Consider the following 18,259-nt stretch of genomic DNA (forward strand, 5'->3'; position numbering starts at 1 on the left):
TGTCATCTCTGTGAGACAGCTACTCATTCATCCAGATCACAGCTAAGAAAAAAGCTGGTCACAGAAATTAGCAGTTTCAGCTCAGCAGCAAAGTCGCCAGCCTGTGAAGGCAGAGAGAAATTGACTAATTAGCAATGCGCACTAAAACTTGACGGTTCTTTATAGAGAGAGAGAAGAGAGAGGGAGAGCGAGAGGGAGGGAGGCGGGGGGGGGGGGGGGGCTCGCTTTTTCCCCTTCTTTCTTCCAAAGATGTTTGAAATCGCAGTCATTTACGCTCGACAATTTTTACAATAGCCTTGAGCCATAATTTTGCGAGTCTCTCCAGCATCCATCCCCCTGTATGGTCTCTCTCCACTGGCCATGCACGACCGTTTCTCTCCCCAACCGTGGATTTCCTATTACTCTCGTTACGACTCACTGAGCCCCAGGCCCAAGGATAATGATGTGTTGTTTCTTGGTAGCATAATTTGTCACACGTACATTTTTTCTTCTTCTTCTCTTGCAGAAAGCTCTGCGCTCTCTCTCTCTTTCTCTCTCTCTCCTTCTCTCTCTCTCGTACATTTTCTTGCTGTTGCTAATTCATGGTGATCAAATGATGTACGACAAAATAAATTGTAAAGAGTGACTGCTCCGAGTTGGGAACCAGAAGGTTTTTTTTTTTCTTTTTTTTTTTTTTTTGGAAGGAGAGAGCAAACCTTTAAAAAGGAAGGACAATTGATTTTTTTGGGGGGAGCTTAAGTGAACCTTTACTTTGGCAGCTGGTTGTGGAGCAGGTAAGTTTCTGGCCTTGTGTCTAACCGTCTCTGTGCATTTTCTAGTGCCTCCTGATTTGTTTGTTGCTGGGGGAGAGGAAAGGGGTGTCTGTGTGTGCGGCGGGGGGGCAGTTGTATAACGAACGCGTTTGCAGGATAAACTCCGATTGCAAGAAATGGGCAAAACGAGAAAGAAGGAAGGGGAGGGAGAAAGAGGAGGAGTGTGTGTCTGTGTCTGTGTGTGCATGTATGTATATGTGTGTGTGTGCGCGGTGGGGAGGGGGGGATTGACCGGGTCCACTTAAAGCGAGAGGCTCCGGGAGGTTTCTGTAGCCGACGGCGGGGCGCGGAGCGGGGCTGAGCGGCGCCGGGGCAGGGGAAGCGGCTGGAGGGAGCCCCTCGCTGTGCCGATAAATGGGGCGAGGCGGGGGTGAAGGGAGGCAGAGGAAGCCCAGCGCTGGCGAGGAGCGACTGAGTGCGCTGCAATGGCAGGAGCAGGTCTCGGCGGGATCCCTCTGAGGAGGAGGAGGAGGCGGAGGAAGAGTGGTGGCGGCGGCGGCGCTCCGCGGGGCGGGATGCGGTCAGCGCGGGTCGGTGGCTGCGCAGCCCCCGCAGGTGCGGCCGCAGGTCGGGGCAGCCCCGCCGGCCGCCCGCCCGGGCCGGGGCTGGGAGGGCGCGGCGGGGTCCGACCGGACCGAGGGGCCGCCGGGCAGGGCCCTGCTTCCCGCCGCCCCTTCCCGCCGCCCCCGTCCTTCTCCCAACTTGAACTTCACGTAGTTACCGGAGTTACGGCCGCGGCGCCGTCTGCTGCGAGGAGTAGCGAGCCGAGCAGGACAGCGCCGGGCAGCCCCTCGCCGGGCCCGGGGCCGCCGCTTCCATCCCCCTCGTCCCCACGCCAGGGTCCGAAGTATTGCAGCCCCCGCGCTGGGTCGGGGAGAAGGGCTCAACTTCGGTGCCGGCCAGCGCCCGCGCCCCCGTCCGGCACGACGCCCCCAGGGGGAGAAGCGGGTCCCGGCGCCGCCGAGTTGCCAAAGCGGCCGGAGGGGGCCGGGGCTGGCGACGAGCGGGGTGGGCAGGGCTGCTCGGCTGCCCGGCAGAGTTTCAGTCAGTTGGTAGTTTCTCTGGGCACCGCGGAGTTAAAGGCGGGGGTGGTTATTTGGTGTGTTTGATTGCTTAGGTGGTTGGGAGGGGGGACCTACGGCGTGGCTCAGCTTTGAAAATGTCCCCGGCTTGCTCGCTCCTCCCCTGGAGAGCAGCCCAGTTTGCACCGAGGCAGGAGAAAGCGGAGCGGGGGTAAGGGGGTTGTTAGAGGGGAGAGGCCAAAAAATAAATTCTCCAGCCCTCCCAAGTTGCGGCCCCTCCGAGCGAGCCCGTCCGTGTCCGGGGCGGGGGGGCGGCTCGGCTCGGTGGGCACAGGGGCCGGTCCCCCGGCTGCGCCCCCGTCACCCGCGCGCACACAGCCGGGATGCGCCCTCCGGGCCTCTAAAGCTCTGTGTTTATTGTTGTGTCGTCCCGTGTGTCCCCCCAACCCCGCTCTCCTCCCCACCCCTCTGCCCAGGTTGGAGGAGGGTTTAAAAGGCAGGTGTGCCGGAGGCCGCTCGCCATGTCCAGATCCGGGGACAGGACCTCTACCTTCGACCCCAGCCACAGCGACAACCTGCTGCACGGCCTCAACCTGCTGTGGAGGAAGCAGCTCTTCTGCGACGTGACCCTGACGGCCCAGGGCCAGCAGTTCCACTGCCACAAGGCAGTGCTGGCCTCCTGCTCCCAGTACTTCCGATCACTGTTCTCCAGCGGGGGCGGGAGTGGCGGGCATCCCCACGCCCTGGGACTGGGGCCCGGCGCCCAGGACGGGCTGGGAGGCCCGCCGAAGGAGCCGCCGCCGCAGACGCAGGAGGAGCCCGGCACCCCGTCCTCCTCCCCCGAGGACAAGCTGCTGGCCAGCCCGCGGGCCATCAACAACCTGGTGCTGCAGGGCTGCTCGTCCATCGGGCTGCGACTGGTGCTGGAGTACCTGTACACGGCCAACGTGACCCTCTCGCTGGACACGGTGGAGGAGGTGCTGTCGGTCAGCAAGATCCTACACATCCCTCAGGTCACAAAGCTGTGCGTGCAGTTCCTCAACGACCAGATTTCGGTGCAGAACTACAAGCAGGTGTGCAAGATCGCCGCCCTACACGGCCTGGAGGAGACCAAGAAGCTGGCCAACAAGTACCTGGTGGAGGACGTCCTGTTGCTCAACTTCGAGGAGATGCGCGCCCTCCTCGACTCACTGCCCCCCCCCGTCGAGTCGGAGCTGGCGCTCTTCCAGATGTCCGTGCTCTGGCTGGAGCACGACCGGGAGACCCGCATGCAGTACGCCCCGGACCTCATGAAGCGCCTCCGCTTCGCCCTCATCCCTGCGCCGGAGCTGGTGGAGCGGGTCCAGTCGGTGGATTTCATGCGCACCGACCCCGTCTGCCAGAAGCTGCTGCTGGACGCCATGAACTACCACCTGATGCCCTTCAGGCAGCACTGCCGGCAGAGCCTGGCCAGCAGGTGAGGGGGCGGCAGGGAGCGGGGGCAGCCCTCACGGACGCTCCTCCAGCGGCTCCTGCCTGCGGGAGTTGCGGGAGCGGGGGGTCCCGGCGGGCAGGGATCCCGCGGGGGCCGGGCCGGGGGCGGCGCGGCGGCCGGAGCGGCTGCAGGGGGGAGGTGGCGGGCCCGAGCCGCCCGCCCCCTGCACCACCAAACTTTTCGTCCCCTCCGTTCGGCTCTCCGGCCGCCCGCGCTTTGGGAACCTGTTGTCATTGTTTATCATAGGCCATATTTGTTTATTTATTTATTTATATATTTATTTATTTATCCCTCAGCGTTACTCCTTAAGAAGGAGTTGTGTCTTCAGGGCATTTTAAACTGTAATAACCGAATCCTAAATCTAATCAGTTATTTTCACATATTATCCACGCACACCCTGGTATTGCTGATGGCGGGGTGATGTCCCTGTTGTGTGTGGAAACTTGTGACTTCATAGTCCTTACACCTATGGCATGTCAGTTATTTTCATTTAATAAGGTAATGGATCATGATGTCAAAGATCGACAATATGAGGTTGGTGTCAGGAACTGAAAGCACAGCATGTAGTTTAAAAATCAGTAAATATACCCCAAATTTATTTTTCTCCTTTAAAAATAAGCTTGTATTTCCTTTCATTCAAAAATGGAATGATAATACCATCTTCCATTGTTGGTATTATACAGTGGTGTGGTAGCACAGAAATCAAACCATGCTTTGTATTATTCACCTTTTAAACTAATAGGTGCATATTACTAATGACTTAGCAGCAAGAAGAAAACTAGTACATTATTAAATATTTTAGATAATACACTCTATTAGCATTAATGCAGAGGATTCTTTATATCTTCATGTAATGGGTACCACAATGATTTAACTTTGGAAATGCTGTGTCTTCTTTTATTATCTACGGCTTACTCACTATATTAGTGTTCTGTCATGCTTATCACCTTGTTGTCTAATGGATTCTCTTCTGAAATCCTACAGTCAAAAAAAAAAAAAAGTACAAGCATTTTGCAGTGTAAAGTATTTTTGACATGCCGCTATTGTAAGTTGGTGCTTACCCTTTGCATTTCAATGCTCAAAACTTTTGACTTTCAAAAATGAAAAAACCCACCAACTCCTCAGGTGAGATTCTGCACGCGGCTGGGGCCAAGCTGATGCTCGTGTCCTGGTGGATTGCTGAGATACCAGCCGGCTTGGTTCAGTGAAGATACCTTTCCAGCTTCAGTGGTCCATGTCATTTGAAGGATATGTAGTGGTGTTCTGTCCACTGAATGCTTACAAGTGTCATGGATGCTGCAAGAATCTGATACTCCTGTTGCTGGGAGCTGGCTCTCCCTGTAAGAGGAAGCATACATAAAGGGATTGCACTTTACATAGTCCTAGATTAGATTCTAAATTGCACTTAATGACTTATGGGGACTTCAAATACCACAAATACTACATTTTTTTATTTGTAATAGGTCTGCAAATCTGTGCAGACAGTGGTATTTCACCTTAACCACAGCAGGTGAAAATGTACTGTCACCTTCTCAACTTCAACATGTCTAATAACAATGTTGTAACTAGCTTTTCTGGACTGGATTCTTTAGTGGCAGTGAAATGGGAGCAAAACGGTTCAGATTTATTTATAAGCAGGCATTAGAACTTACTCCGAATGTTAAAATGTTGGAGATGTTGAAATGCTTTGTAACACAGAATGCAGTTGTTAGATTTTCATTTTTGGTCTTGGATGATATTCCTGGAAATTCATAAAGGTCATGAAGGCCCATCTTTGAATCTTAATCACTTTAAGATTTTGCCAGGCTGCCTAAGTGTACAAATGCCCTCTCAAACATGAATGAAGAAACAAAAGAAACATACTCAAGACTACAGAGATTTCCAGACTTGGCCTTTCTGTTACTTACAGTTTCTCTAAAGTAGCCATTTTAACAACTTAACATTCATTCTGTAAAATTTTACTTTAAGAAAGAAAATCTTAAGTTAGTAATTTGCGGAAGAAAATCTTAAAAGTAACTTACAGTGAAGTATGTGTGCAAGTAGATAAAAATTATTGCACAGAAAAGGACTTTAAAACTTCGATTACTTTTTTCTGTGAGTAATGGTGACTTTGGTAATTTGGAATTTAATGAAAGGTCATTCACAAAGGATTTGTCTGTCTTTAGAAAGAGATTAACTGTTCCTCTTGTGCAGTGTAATACCTACTGCACAGTACAGTATGGGCTGGTGAGAAATATAAGCAGCCCAGTGCCATGACCACCTGCTTCCTGCATGTTGAAGAAATGAGGAGGATTGCACTCAGTATTAGAACTTGCCATAACTCTTCTGTGTTTTTAAAAATATTTTTTTAATATGCTACTTAAAAAAAAGCATATACACATGTTATATGCTTATCCATATGCACACTTTGGAGTACTTTGGCATCAGGGCTATTTATATTTTTTAAAGAAAATTAATGGAATGGGAAGCTCAAAATGCAGTGATTCTCCTCTGAAATGGAACTGTAAGCCAGTCCTGTGGTCAGGGCTGGAGAAAAGGGATTTTGGCTCATGGGAACCAATCTGTGCACTGTAAGCAGAGTTATTTATAAAGTTTGTGCCACAAATGCAGATCCTTTAGCACAAGTGATGCTGGGGCTAAGTAGGTACCCAGGTTTTCTTCTGTGTTGCAGTGAAAAACGATGTTTATCTGCAGGGATACCAGGGCTTTTTTTTTTTCCCCCATGAAATTTCTTAAGGGAAGGTAATGCTTTAATGGCCTCGTGTATTTTTGTATGATTAATTTTCAAAGTACTGCAACTAAATGATCATAATTTTAAAAAACTGAGGAATTATGTTCCTGACTTGTGAACCCACCACAGAGGGTGGGTGTTTTGACATTGATCTGACATTTAGTCAGGGACTCAACTCTGAGCAAAGTTAGTAATTCTGTTGACTCGGTGATCCTCACCTCAATAGGGCATCAGCATACAAGCTGCTGTTAAAGCCTCTCAAGGCATAGCCTGTTTTGATGTCACTAGGAAAAATCATGACTTGGAGTGGGGTGAGTGACCCCAAAGATGAGGCTTAAATGATGTTTGTCTGTTCCTGAAAGACACAGGTAGCTCTGTGCTGTCATGTTTTCTGTAGTTCTGGGAAGAAAATGCCTTTAGGTAGAGGAATGTTCATCTTTCCAGTTATTTATTTGACTCTTGGGACTTCACCAGAGTATTGAGTTGATTAAAATGTCTCTCTGCTTTATTGTGTAATACAATATGTTTTATATAATACATGGTATGTATTTTCAATTTTAAAGTTTTGAGTTAGAGCATTACTTTGCTCTGGAAAGAAAGTCACTTTTAAAGATGAGTGAGCTACTGAAAATTATTATTGCTTCCATGTTTACTTGCAACAATGAAAATGTTTAAAAACACATCACTGCTATGAAACACCTTGTTTTTAACTTCAACTTTGCTTGTGCTAGCGCAAAGTATAGCTGTAGACAGACAACGGAGCGTTATAGAAAAAATATTTAAATTGTGAGGCATATTGCTAAGTGCTTTACCTAAATATTGTAGCCTTTTTATAGACCATTGCCATGATTTTATGATTTTGCTCGCCTGTAGCTATTTCCAATGCCCTCTGTTCCAGGCAGGCATGAGAAGGTAAGCTGGGTGGGAAGAGACAGCCTCTGATGGCCTTGGAGTTGTTTGTCGGCTGCAGGACACACAGCTCCTCTCCACAGCCGTGGGCGCTGGGGCTGGTCTGCTCCTTCCAGGATTTGCAGACAGAGCAGGAGTTAGATATCTGTACAGCTGCATCAGGTACCTGGAGACAAAGGGGAGTGAGGAATGTAAAACTGGGGAAGAAGGAAAAACACAGAAAAAGAAAGGAGTTGAAATACTCCAGAGGAGAAATGGCATATAAGCAGCAGAAACAAGAACGTATAAATGAGAGAAGAGGGGAGAGAAAAATGGTTTTGAAGGGAGAAAAATAAAAGAATAGGATACTAGACAGGACACAAAACTAGCAAAAAAAATTACCCTGGGAGATAAAAACAAAGATACGTAATGAAACAAAAGGGAGAAAACTAATTCTAGGAAGAAAGAGCATCTGCTGTCAGTAACAGCTGAGTATTTCAGTTTCTGGAAAAGGTGTTTCAGATGTGAGAGAGGAAAAAGGGATGAGGATCAACCAACTGACATGAGCTGGGCAAAGTTATAGGCAGAAAATACAGAATTAAAGAGCACAAGAGAAAGGTGGAGAATAAAGAGACAAAGAGATAAGAAAGCTAAGCATGACCATGCTGTTTTATGGGTTCTGTGAAGTCCCAGCATGTACAGATCCAGCTGTTTTTCTATACTTTTGTTCCCTAGATAACTACTAGACCTTGGGGAGATTAAAAGTGCAAATTCTGGTCCTGCTAAAGCTAATTGTAGAGGTGGTTTGTTTGGGGTTTTTTCTTTAATTTCAGTGGGCAGAGAGTGTCATCCAGACTGTTTGGTGTTAAGCAATATTAGTGAAAGTGATAGCAAATTAAACAGTGACAGGTGATGAAGATGATATGACCATTTTTCATTCAGTAGGGAGGTGGTAACTATCGATGAACAAGGAACATGTAAAGTGCTTAACAGCATGAGAAGACAGTGGCTTTTATGCAGAAGGCATATATACCATGTCTGTTTTACTTACCACAGAGGAGGTTAAAAATCTGAAGAAACTGGTTACGGTTTCTTGCAATAAAATAATTTCTTTCTTGAATACACTATTTGTCTGCAAATCTCTCAGTCTGTAGTTAAATTTGACTTTCCTGAGATTTTTGTAGAGTCTTGGTAGGACATTTGGTGGTTGTAAAAAATTTGTGTGTTTTTTCGCTGAAACACATTGTTCTGTGTTCTGATAACAACCACCTACCTCTCCCTTGTTTTGATTCTAACTAATTTTCTTACTCGTGATTAATTGCAAGTGAGAAGTATTTCAGATCCCAGATTAACATCCTGATAAAAAACGTGTATGTGAATTCTTAACTTTTGCCTTACAGTATGGATGAAGTGAATGTGAGGCTCTGGTTTATTTTAGTGGGCTTTGCATCAGGTTTTTCATGCTCAAATTAATATCAGGAAATTGTTCTTGTGCCAGGACTCTCTCAGCTGAGCTGCAGAAGGGAAAGTGACACATTAGAGGCTGTGGGGACATGAACCACACAGACCTGAAGTTAGTTTAATCCTAGTTCGTCTCACCTACTTTCCTTACTTATCTTATGTGCATTATTTTGCCTTTGGAGACAGGCTTGTGCTGAAGTATAAGTGGAGACATGTGATATTTCCAAGAGGGCAGAGGCCTGGAGTTCACATAACGGACAGAGGCAACACCATTGTCCTAAAGGGACTGCTATGGGTCAGGACAGTCCTTGGGAGCCTTCTTAAAGACATGTATGTGCTGGTCGGTAACATCCTTGATAGCCAGTTTCTTGGCTCAGTTACAGTTCTTGTTAGGAGAAACATAATTTATGAAGACCATTATGCCCTGCCAGCCAGTTTCCCAGTCAGAGGTACTACTTGGGGTAGTGTCCTTTGTGAACTGGGAGTCCCTTCTGATTTTATGTCCTTAGGTGATAGGATTCTTCCACAGATCCAGCCTACCTGAATTTCACCTCCACCTGTCCCTTCTCTTGAATCCTCTGTTAACCATGACCCCTGACTCCTGAGTGCCCCTTTCACCAGGCTCCCAACCTTCTACACCCACATCTCCAGGCCTCTAATCTTGGATGTCCAGAGGCTGCTGCAGTTCACTAGACTGTGCTGCTCCTTGGCTTTGTGTCATCCTGCCCCTTTTAGCACTTGATGCAGCTTTAAATAGCGGCATGTGCATCTCCAAACTCCTTTTCTGAGCGGAAATCTTTCACTGGATTTCAAAATGCTTTATTCTAGAGAGAAAATTAAGTTTAAAAACCAGTCTTACTAAGCCGCTCAAACTGATGACAAAGTGCCTATGAAAATGGGAACTTGTTTCTCAGATGCTGTCCTTCTGCAAAAATGCACTTTTCCACCACCTGTGACAGTCTATGCAGCAGATTTATGGATCATGCAGTTCTCTGAAAGCAGAGCTGTCCCACATGAAGTCTTGTGCTGTTCTTGCCCATTCTTTGGCAATACAATCCGTGACTGTCCTGTTGAAAGTATGTAGGTCAAGGGTGATGCAGAGCCTCCTAGATAAGGAAGTTCCATCTCAGATGAAGTCCTCCTGGAGTGACTTATGGTGTGCCTTTTACAAATGGAGCGCTGTAGGATCATGATAAGCATCACACACATCTGTCTTGGCTAGCAATCTGAGACTTTTCTGTTCACTCTTTGCCTGATGTGCATCCCCTCCATGTGGAGAGAGGAGACAGAAAGGAGAGGGTCTTAAAAGGCATGTTGTGGCCTGGGGTCACTAGTTTTTTCCTTCCAGTGGTAAAATATGGAGGTTCTGAGTCTGTAACTGCTGAGCAGTAAATGGAACAGAGCTGTAATGGTGTAATTGTTTGGATTTGTACTTGAAGAGAAAGCACAGTGAGCCTTGAGGGCAAGGGGAGTAGGGAGAGCAAATGCAGAACACAAAATCAGCAGAAAATAGTTTGCCAGGAAAAAAGCTTTGGTTCTCTTAAACCCATGTTATGGAAAAATCCTTATAATCTGTGAAAACACTGTTTTATCTTTTCCTACAACTCCTGTATTTTAAAATCCAAGCAGTTTTCTAAATCAGAACTTGGTTTGTTATTATTCTTTGCTCTACATGGCCTGAAAAGATTGAGCAGGGAAGTTAATAGAAATCCTGAAAGTAGGTTTTGAGCAGGTCTCTCCTGCTCTGTAAACATCTCCCTTGTTAGTATTGTAAAACAGGTTCTGTATGATATTACAGGTTTACCAAAGGACCATCTAAAGGAATTGAAGAATATGGGAAGTTGAAAACTGTTAGTAGATACTTCCTGGCATAATTTTTCATATTTGTTGCCTCCCTGAAATTTTCTTTAAAGACCGTCATGCCTAGTACTTAGTAGTCAACACTTGCTGTATTCTTGGAAAGCAGACAATAAACTGAGCAAATATCAGCTGCCAAGTTCAAGGGAAGCAGACGGTTTGCAGTGAAGCTGGAAGTAAATGGAAGTTTGTGCCACAGTTGGTTCTTCCTGCATTCTCCAGTTGCTGTCTTCTTTCAGGGAAGAAAAAGAAAAAAAGGAAGCAGTGGAAAAGGTAAACAGTCTTACCTTGAGTGAGCCAGCAGCAAGGTGTTTCTTCTCGTTGGCTTTCTAAGGAAAAGGAATCTCAGCTGGGGAGAGCACAGCCTCTGATGCAGAGACCTCCTGTTGACATGGACATCTGATACAGAATCAAAAAAAAGGACCTTCTTGACTTTTCACTGTCTGGAGATCAAAATCAAGAGTTGACTGAAATTTTCTGGGGGGGAAAAAGAAAAAAGCGGATTTGACCATCTTGAAGCATTCTATAAAGCATTTCCATTTTACAATTTCTGGGAAAAAAAACGAACCCATGAAAAAACCAAGCCAGCCAACCAACCAATCCCCCCAGAAAGGCCAAACAAAACGGGATGGGAAAGGGAAAGCGATTTGTAAAAGCATTTGGCTTTGACTTTTTTTTAAGTATTCAGGATAAAGGGAATTACTTTGAGGTTTTTTAGAACTTCCATCAGTATGGAAGATCATTGTTTGCATAGTTTTGTCGATAAGATTCATGACACAGGAGGTTTTGTGTCTCATTTACCAATTTGCTTTCTTAGTATAGAGTTCCTTCAATTCACATCCCTTACAATGCTCCAGATACTCAGTGTGGTTAGTAAGGATATCTTTAGCAGTCAGATCTCAATGAATTTAAAGACTTGCATTCAAATTATCTATTTGTGTAGATATTCCCTCTACAGAAGTACTGTTCATGATCTTACGTAGGCAACACATCTATTAAAGCCAGTCTCAAGCTATAATGTACAACAGTGTTGTGTATGAATGCAACAACCTTGGAAGGACTCCATATGGGAAAGCGACTGAGCATCTTTCTAGAGAACAGTACCAGTCTCCTGTCAACATGAAGAATAGACTGGTAATACAGGGAGACAAAGACAAGAAGGACATTCCTCTGTGTTCTTCCCAAAGGAGTGCTGCTGGTAGATGTCACTCTTTCAGGATAGTTGCTTACCCAGAAGCTACCTATTGTGTCAGAGGCTTTTATCCCAGAAGGGAGGGACATTGACATTAAAAAATCTTGCAGCTAAAAGCTGGAAGCTAACTCTGAAAGGTTTAGTTAGAGACTATTCTAAACTGCTAACAGTAGGGGGGTTGAATTCATAAAGAAAACTCAGGTATTCAGAGCTCCAAACAGATTTGGATTCATTTTAATACAGGGGATGGAAAGTTAACTGGCAACTTTAGAAATAAAGGAAACTTTAACTTGTAAGGTAGCTTTGTAACAGTTAAGTGTGGCCTGTCACACAAAAGATTCACTTGCCCCTAGACTTCTGCTTTTTAGGAGGAAAAGGAATTATTGTTGTTAAAGCAAACCCTGACTAATTTTTTTTTCTATGCATTTTTTGTTTTTTAAAACATTGGACAAAATTTAGAAAAAAATTCTAGTAGGTTCAGAGGACAAAACCAACAATCAGTGTCTGCAGCAGATCATTCTCAACTTAGTATTTATGTTACTAAACTTCATTCTGTCAGTGATCAGTGACACGTATTAACTGAGCAGGAGAGTGGATGTCTCCTGGGTATTGCATCATCTTCAGTGAACATTACCATGAGCTCTGCTACAACAAAAACTTGCACTCAGGGCCTTCTGCTAAGCATGCCCACATTGAGAATGAAAAGATAAAAACCAACATCTTCATGATAAGACTGGTTTCCAGTCTTAGTTTTGCTAGAAAGTTTATTCACATTCTTTCAAATGTGTCTTGGACAATAGGTGCAGCTTAGAAGCATCAGAAAAATCCATTCACAAAGCAACTTTCCTACACTCAGTACACTTTTGAACATTCTTTGAACTGAAGAACTATATAATTTATTGGTCATCCTTTGTAGGAGACTTTACTATGCTTTTGGATTTTACAAAATTAAGATACCCTTTTAGGTCTATACTTCATCCATAAAGAGAAAGATATTCCTGGTGGGTCAGAATTCTAGCAGGAGTCTGATCTGCAGGACTTGGTCTGTTGACTGAGAGATCAGGTCATTCCCCTGTGCTATCGGCTTTGGAAGAGATTCTGGGTGCCTATTCACCTGTAGGTTGTGGTGTTCATTAATTCCTTTTATGTGATAACAAAACCTCACAAAATTCCTTTGTCCAAAATAAATTTTACATTTTACCTTATGGCTTCCATCAACTTCATTGTTAATCTCCTGGATAATTATATTTCCTCTCTATTAAACATGTATTGTTAATCATGGCTATCTTTTCAGTCAACTATGGAAGCCAAAATCCATTGAAAAAAGCAGTTTTCATATGACACTTTTGTTGCACTGAAATGCCCATCCAGGACCAGGGAAGGTAATTGTTTAAGATCGCATCACATGTGGCAAAATATTTTCTTATTCATGGACAAATGGATGCCTGCAACATCAGCTCAGATTTTCAGACTGCTGCTAGATTCTGCATTACATTTTTGTTGGACACAGCACCACTAGAGATACCTTTTGAAGGTATCTAAAGGATTGCTAAGGTCCATCCTGACTTCCGAAGAGGAAATTGTTTAGTATTAACAATGTATCTCTTTGTCTATTATCTTGAGGTTGTATCTAAACCTCTCTGTAATACTTTGTTTCTGCTTCAGGTTAATACAGCCACTTTTTCTGAGATTCTTGCTGCTTGTTTTGACAGGATCACTGTCAGACTCCAGTTTGTCAAATCCTTTGATGTAGTGAGATTTGTGATGTAAGTGAAATTCACGACGCCTTCACCTGCTCTTGCTATGTCTATGCTGGTCTTCTGTCTGGTTTTGTTTGCCTGAGTTTCAGTGGGCAAACACCTGAAGTTTGATTTGGCTCTGCTGTGTTTAAGGTCAGCACTGAAGCAGGAACAAGGTGTGCCATCATGTCTGTCAAGTTGCTGTCTGAAGAGCTACCTGCCCCTATCCCACTCAAAGCCATTGTGATAGCCTATATTAGAAGTTATTTAATGATCCAGGTTTTGGGGTTTACTATAGCCCTGAGTTAAGAGAAAAGTATAGTTGAATAGTCTTATTTTTCTTTTTTTTTCTTTTTTTCCTTGGTGACCATGATCACCTGTATGTCTTGCGATGCAGTTTTCTTTCTGATGTCTAACACCACACTGGATGCATTAACAACAGGATTGCCATTTCATGGTTGTATTCTTTTCATTCCCGAAAGCAGAGAGGGGACCCTTAGTGCATTGTTTAGAAACTGGAAGAGTCTGGAACAAACTTGTTATTGGGGCTTGTTTTCTTGCCTGCTTTGGTAGAATGTACTTCTACTAATTGCCCAGATAAGGAAAGCCCATCAGTCCAAGATTGATGGATATGTTAATAAAGAAAAACAATGTACAAGAAGAGTATTTCCCATTCATGTGTTTTCCATTAACATAAGGCTATCAAGATTGCAGAAGGGTAGGAGTGGTTGTCAGGAGTATTGAGCTCTCTTATGGTCTTTACTACTGATTCCTTGTGAGTTGATAAACTCTCTTTGGGCTCAGCCTTTTGTCACGTGTATTTATGGTTAGCTTAGACTATGGGCTAGTGACCTGAGTTTCAGAGCTGATGTGCATCTGCTGCTACCTTTGTAGTGAGTAGGACTTAGTCATGTTGAGGCCATTCAGTATCTCTGAAAATGAAGCCACTTATCTGAGTATAAAATTCCTTGGTTTATGTGTCTTAGGTAAACTGTACAAGTTTGAAAATGTTGACTTTGAAATAGGCTTTCGTTTCCAGTCCTGTATGCACAGAAAATAAATTTCACACCACATGAGGTACCCAGGAACTTAATTAAGGTGAAGTAAGTGTTTTAAAATCTTAGCAGAACAGAAACTGCAAAGTGTGTGCAGCATAATGATTACACATGCATGTTCATTGGTGAGAACTAGAGTTTTGGAGTTTAGGTGTAAGAAATGCTCTTGAGATAAGATACAGATAAATTTATCTCAGCTTCCTTTGATGTGACATCAGCCTGCCTGTCCACAATGAGGAGTATTTTAGCCTTCCTTACCTGACCAGGACCCAGTACTGTTGATTGAATTTAGGGACACTGTGAACTACAGTATGTAACTGAATACTATATTCCACTGTGAAATAAGGACTATGGAAAAAGAGTGTTTCAGACATAATGAAGAGGATTTCACATCATAATCTTGAGTTATCCAAATAGCAAACATGTAACAATACAAGAAAGGGGGAAACTTTATCTTGCTGATGTATTACACATATTTTTAAATTCTGTCTTTGTTGTAGAATTTCATTGAATTACATTTTTATTAATATTTGGAAAAGTCTTCTGCATATAAGCTGTGATCATTTACATGTTTTTAACATTTTAGAATGTATGTTAAGATTTCAGCAGGACTGCTCAGTGCAATGTTAGGTTGAGCTGGCAAAATGCCAACTGCCCAACACAGAGAGAAAGGGTCCCCCCAACCAAGGGAAAAGGAGGGAGGGAAAAAACCCCAAAATAGCAAGCTTCTTATATAAAAGAAAGGCAAATAAAAACAGAATATGATATAATATATACAAATGTGAGAAAAGAAAAAAACAAACAACAATAGCTACCAAGTCACCCAGCAAAATAATACAGATTCCAACCACTCAAACCCCATAAAACCTCCCAAAAACTCTTCCAGAGAAAACTTCCAGCAAGACAGGAGAAAAATTAAGAAGAAATTGTTCACCTTCCTAGATAACACAGGGGGGCTGGCGGCAAGGCCTAATCTTGCTAGAGGCAGGGCAGTATGTCCTCACAGGTCTGAGGCAAAGACCAAAAGAGACAGAAGCTGCACCTCCCTCTCTTTTTATACTTCTTGATACTTCTTGATGATGTCAGATGATAGGAAATACCTCTTTGGTTGCTTAAGTCAGGTGATGTTTGTCCCTTCTAATATATGTCACATCCTTTGGGCCTGCTGAATTGAGGCCTAGCTAAGGCTTAGCTGAAACTAAAGCCAAAACTACCACAAATGTGGAACATGATATCATAATGAAATTTTTTTCAAAACCTGAATTGTGGCAATCCACATCAAAACTTAAAAAGCAGAAATTGGCTCTTGGGAAACAACGTCTGTATAAAATATTTATATCTTTAACTACTGCATTATCTTTACTTAATTCACTGGAAAAACTCACAATATAGATTATACAGATGAACTAGTTATTTTGAATAAAAACACCTGTATCTTTGCTGTGTGAGTTTCCTGTGCCTTTGATAGAGACTTTGCTGACTATGAAGTTCTTACCAAACTTTTATTAAGGTCTTCTGTTCATGCTACTTCCCATTTTAAACATGTGAAAAAACCTAAATATTTTTTGAATATTCCCATATAGAAGCACTGCTCCTTCTCAAGAAACAGTAGCTTTTCAGACTGTTTAGCTGAAAAGGTAATGTTAAGGATAGTTGCAGCTGCCAAAGTCTGGAACCTCAGAGTTATATGTGACATTTAATTCTTCACCTTAACTATTGAGCCTTGGCCATTCATTGGATTTTCACAGTGCTTTGGAGTCAGAAGGGAGTTTTACAGATGAAAGATGAAAATCAAAATAAACTCCTCTATCAAGTAAACCTTGCAAGGGCATTCTGAATTTTACAATACACAGGGAGTTGATTGTGATATAACATACAGCACAGGAGGGTTGGAATAAACAATTTATTCTCTATCGTTAGGGATGACCGTGCATAACTGACTTATGGCCCTGGTTTGCTCTGCCACTTTTTACATGTGCAGTCATCCCTTACTCATACCAAAACCAGTTTATCATACTCCCATGTTGCATAGTTTTTATTAAATGTTCTCTCATTAAAAACTTTACTGGGGAGATTGAACGTTTCAAGGCGCTGACAATGCCTTTGAAAGCTTTCCCCAGAGCTTGGTCTCACTGAGTCGAGTCTGTGCCGACAGTGTTCATGAGACAGTTCCTGATAGCCTACACAGCTACAGTCTGGTGGGCAGGTAACAGTCATCATTTGACAGTGCATAGCAGGTGCAGTGCAGACATCAAAGGCTGGCTTGTCAGGAAGACTGGGGGACTGTAGGGCTCTCCCCAAGTCAGGAGAGAAGCAGGGAGTAGGACAGCATGAGACAATGTCACCGCCCTCATGGTATAACTCCTGCCCCTGCACTGAGGGTTTTGTTTCATCCACTGTCAATCTATCCACCTAAATCATTTAAAAAAACCCCAAGGCCATCTGCCAGATGACCATCCTTGTTGTAGATGCATTTGTGGTTTGTAGTTGTCCTTTAGATAGCCATTTGACAGATTTTATTCTGGAGCATTGTGTGGATCAAGCCTTCCGCTGCATGCTCTCTTCCTTAAAGTGGTTCCTTGTGGACAGTGCATATCTGTAGCACAACCTAGTTCATTTTGCCCATTTTTCTCAAGAGAGGCTGCAATCCTGATACAAATGTAAACTGGTGCATCACCAACACATGTTCTAGGTAGCAGCTGGAGTGTGCCTCAGTTGTAAAACATCCACTGCCAGAGTGCGTTGCTGAGATTGGATCTCCTGGGTGATACTTTGACTCCACCACATGCAGCCATGGTGGGGCTTTAATTCTTGGCATTTGGTGCCTTTCTTAGCTGGAGGTGTTTGCTACAGACCTGCACACAGAATGCTACAGGGATGTTGTCATGCATGGAAAAATGTTGGTGTTTGACGAGGGTGCTTTCCATCAAATGCATGGTGTCCTGCACATTCATTGATATCAATGGACGTTTTCCAGGCTACGTCACCTTACTAGTTAACAGGCACATTTTGAGGCTAGACCTTTATTTCAGTGTTATCTCACTCAAGCTTAGTAGAACTGATGAAAGTTCAATTATATGTGAAGTGACTATTAAAGCATCAGGGCTCATCTGGGGGTCTGGGCCTCCCCTCCTGTTTTCACTTACAGTTGTGCTAAATCCCTTAATGCTGCAAAGGAATCATACGTTCATCAGGTGGAGCGTTGGAGGCCAGGGTGCAGATAACCGCTTTTACTGCAGATGAGACATTGCAGTCCTGTTCTTAAGAACTGCCAGGCAGATTGGGAATCACGGTCACGGTTAATAGCAGCGAATTGCCAGCTCTTGATGGGTGGGTAGTCACTCCTTTCAGTGGTTGCCCCCTGGGGGCGAAGGTAGAAAAACAGAGGGAGGGAATTAGAGTGACTTTGCACAGTTGAGCAGGTTCATGCCGCTGGATCAGTGGCAAGCATTGGCAGGGCTCCACTCTGGGGAGGCTCACAACAACATCACAGTCTCATTTTTACCAATTGGTGTTGCTATAGCCAGTGGTGCACAGGGGGAGAGCAAAGAGAAGGGGGGGAGCCGGGGGCGAGAGTGAAAGCAAGAGTCTGGACTAAATTAAACAAACAAAAGTACTTGTAAGTAGCATTTAACCCATAACCATTAGCCCAGTGCTGCTAATTGTACTAAACTGTATATCTGAAGTTCAGTGTGTGATTAAAGAGTTGGCTCACAAACTCTCTGCATAACCTTAATTTTTTCAAGGTTCTTTGAGTGTAGAATGGCTTATAATAATGATTTTGACTAATACGATTTTTGACATGCAACTTTAATGCTTAACCTTAGTACAACTCCAGAGCATTTCATGTGTATTCAGCTGTAAAGAGTGATGATTTAAAGGGATAATATAAGAAAAAGGTCGTTCTAGAATGAACCTCTAACAAATTGCATAAAGGAAGCTTATTATTCCATGAGTAGAGAGATATGCAGCTTTTCTGATCATTTTTCTGCTTGGTTCAAGAAATTGTTGAGACATGATTGGGAAAA

The 18,259-nt window shown here is 44.0% G+C and overlaps 1 protein-coding gene across 4 annotated transcripts in view; it reads left to right on the forward strand.

The window, feature by feature from the left end:
• The first annotated feature begins 401 nt into the window (after positions 1-401).
• The window catches only part of KLHL14 (kelch like family member 14), a 65,242-nt gene continuing 47,384 nt past the window's right edge, over positions 402-18,259 (forward strand). Inside the window, exons 1-2 of one of the 4 annotated variants that reach the window (XM_071554598.1) lie at positions 402-773; positions 2,311-3,290. In XM_071554598.1, coding sequence (XP_071410699.1) covers positions 2,356-3,290 — 935 coding nt within the window. In that variant the 5' untranslated portion in view covers positions 402-773; positions 2,311-2,355. Of the gene's footprint in view, positions 774-1,081; positions 1,368-1,405; positions 1,912-2,310; positions 3,291-18,259 lie in introns of those variants that run through there. The other 3 variants (XM_071554597.1, XM_071554599.1, XM_071554600.1) reach the window with 3 other exon arrangements.

The sequence above is a fragment of the Pithys albifrons genome, chromosome 4 (assembly GCF_047495875.1).
Source record: "Pithys albifrons albifrons isolate INPA30051 chromosome 4, PitAlb_v1, whole genome shotgun sequence".
Lineage (NCBI taxonomy): Eukaryota > Metazoa > Chordata > Aves > Passeriformes > Thamnophilidae > Pithys > Pithys albifrons.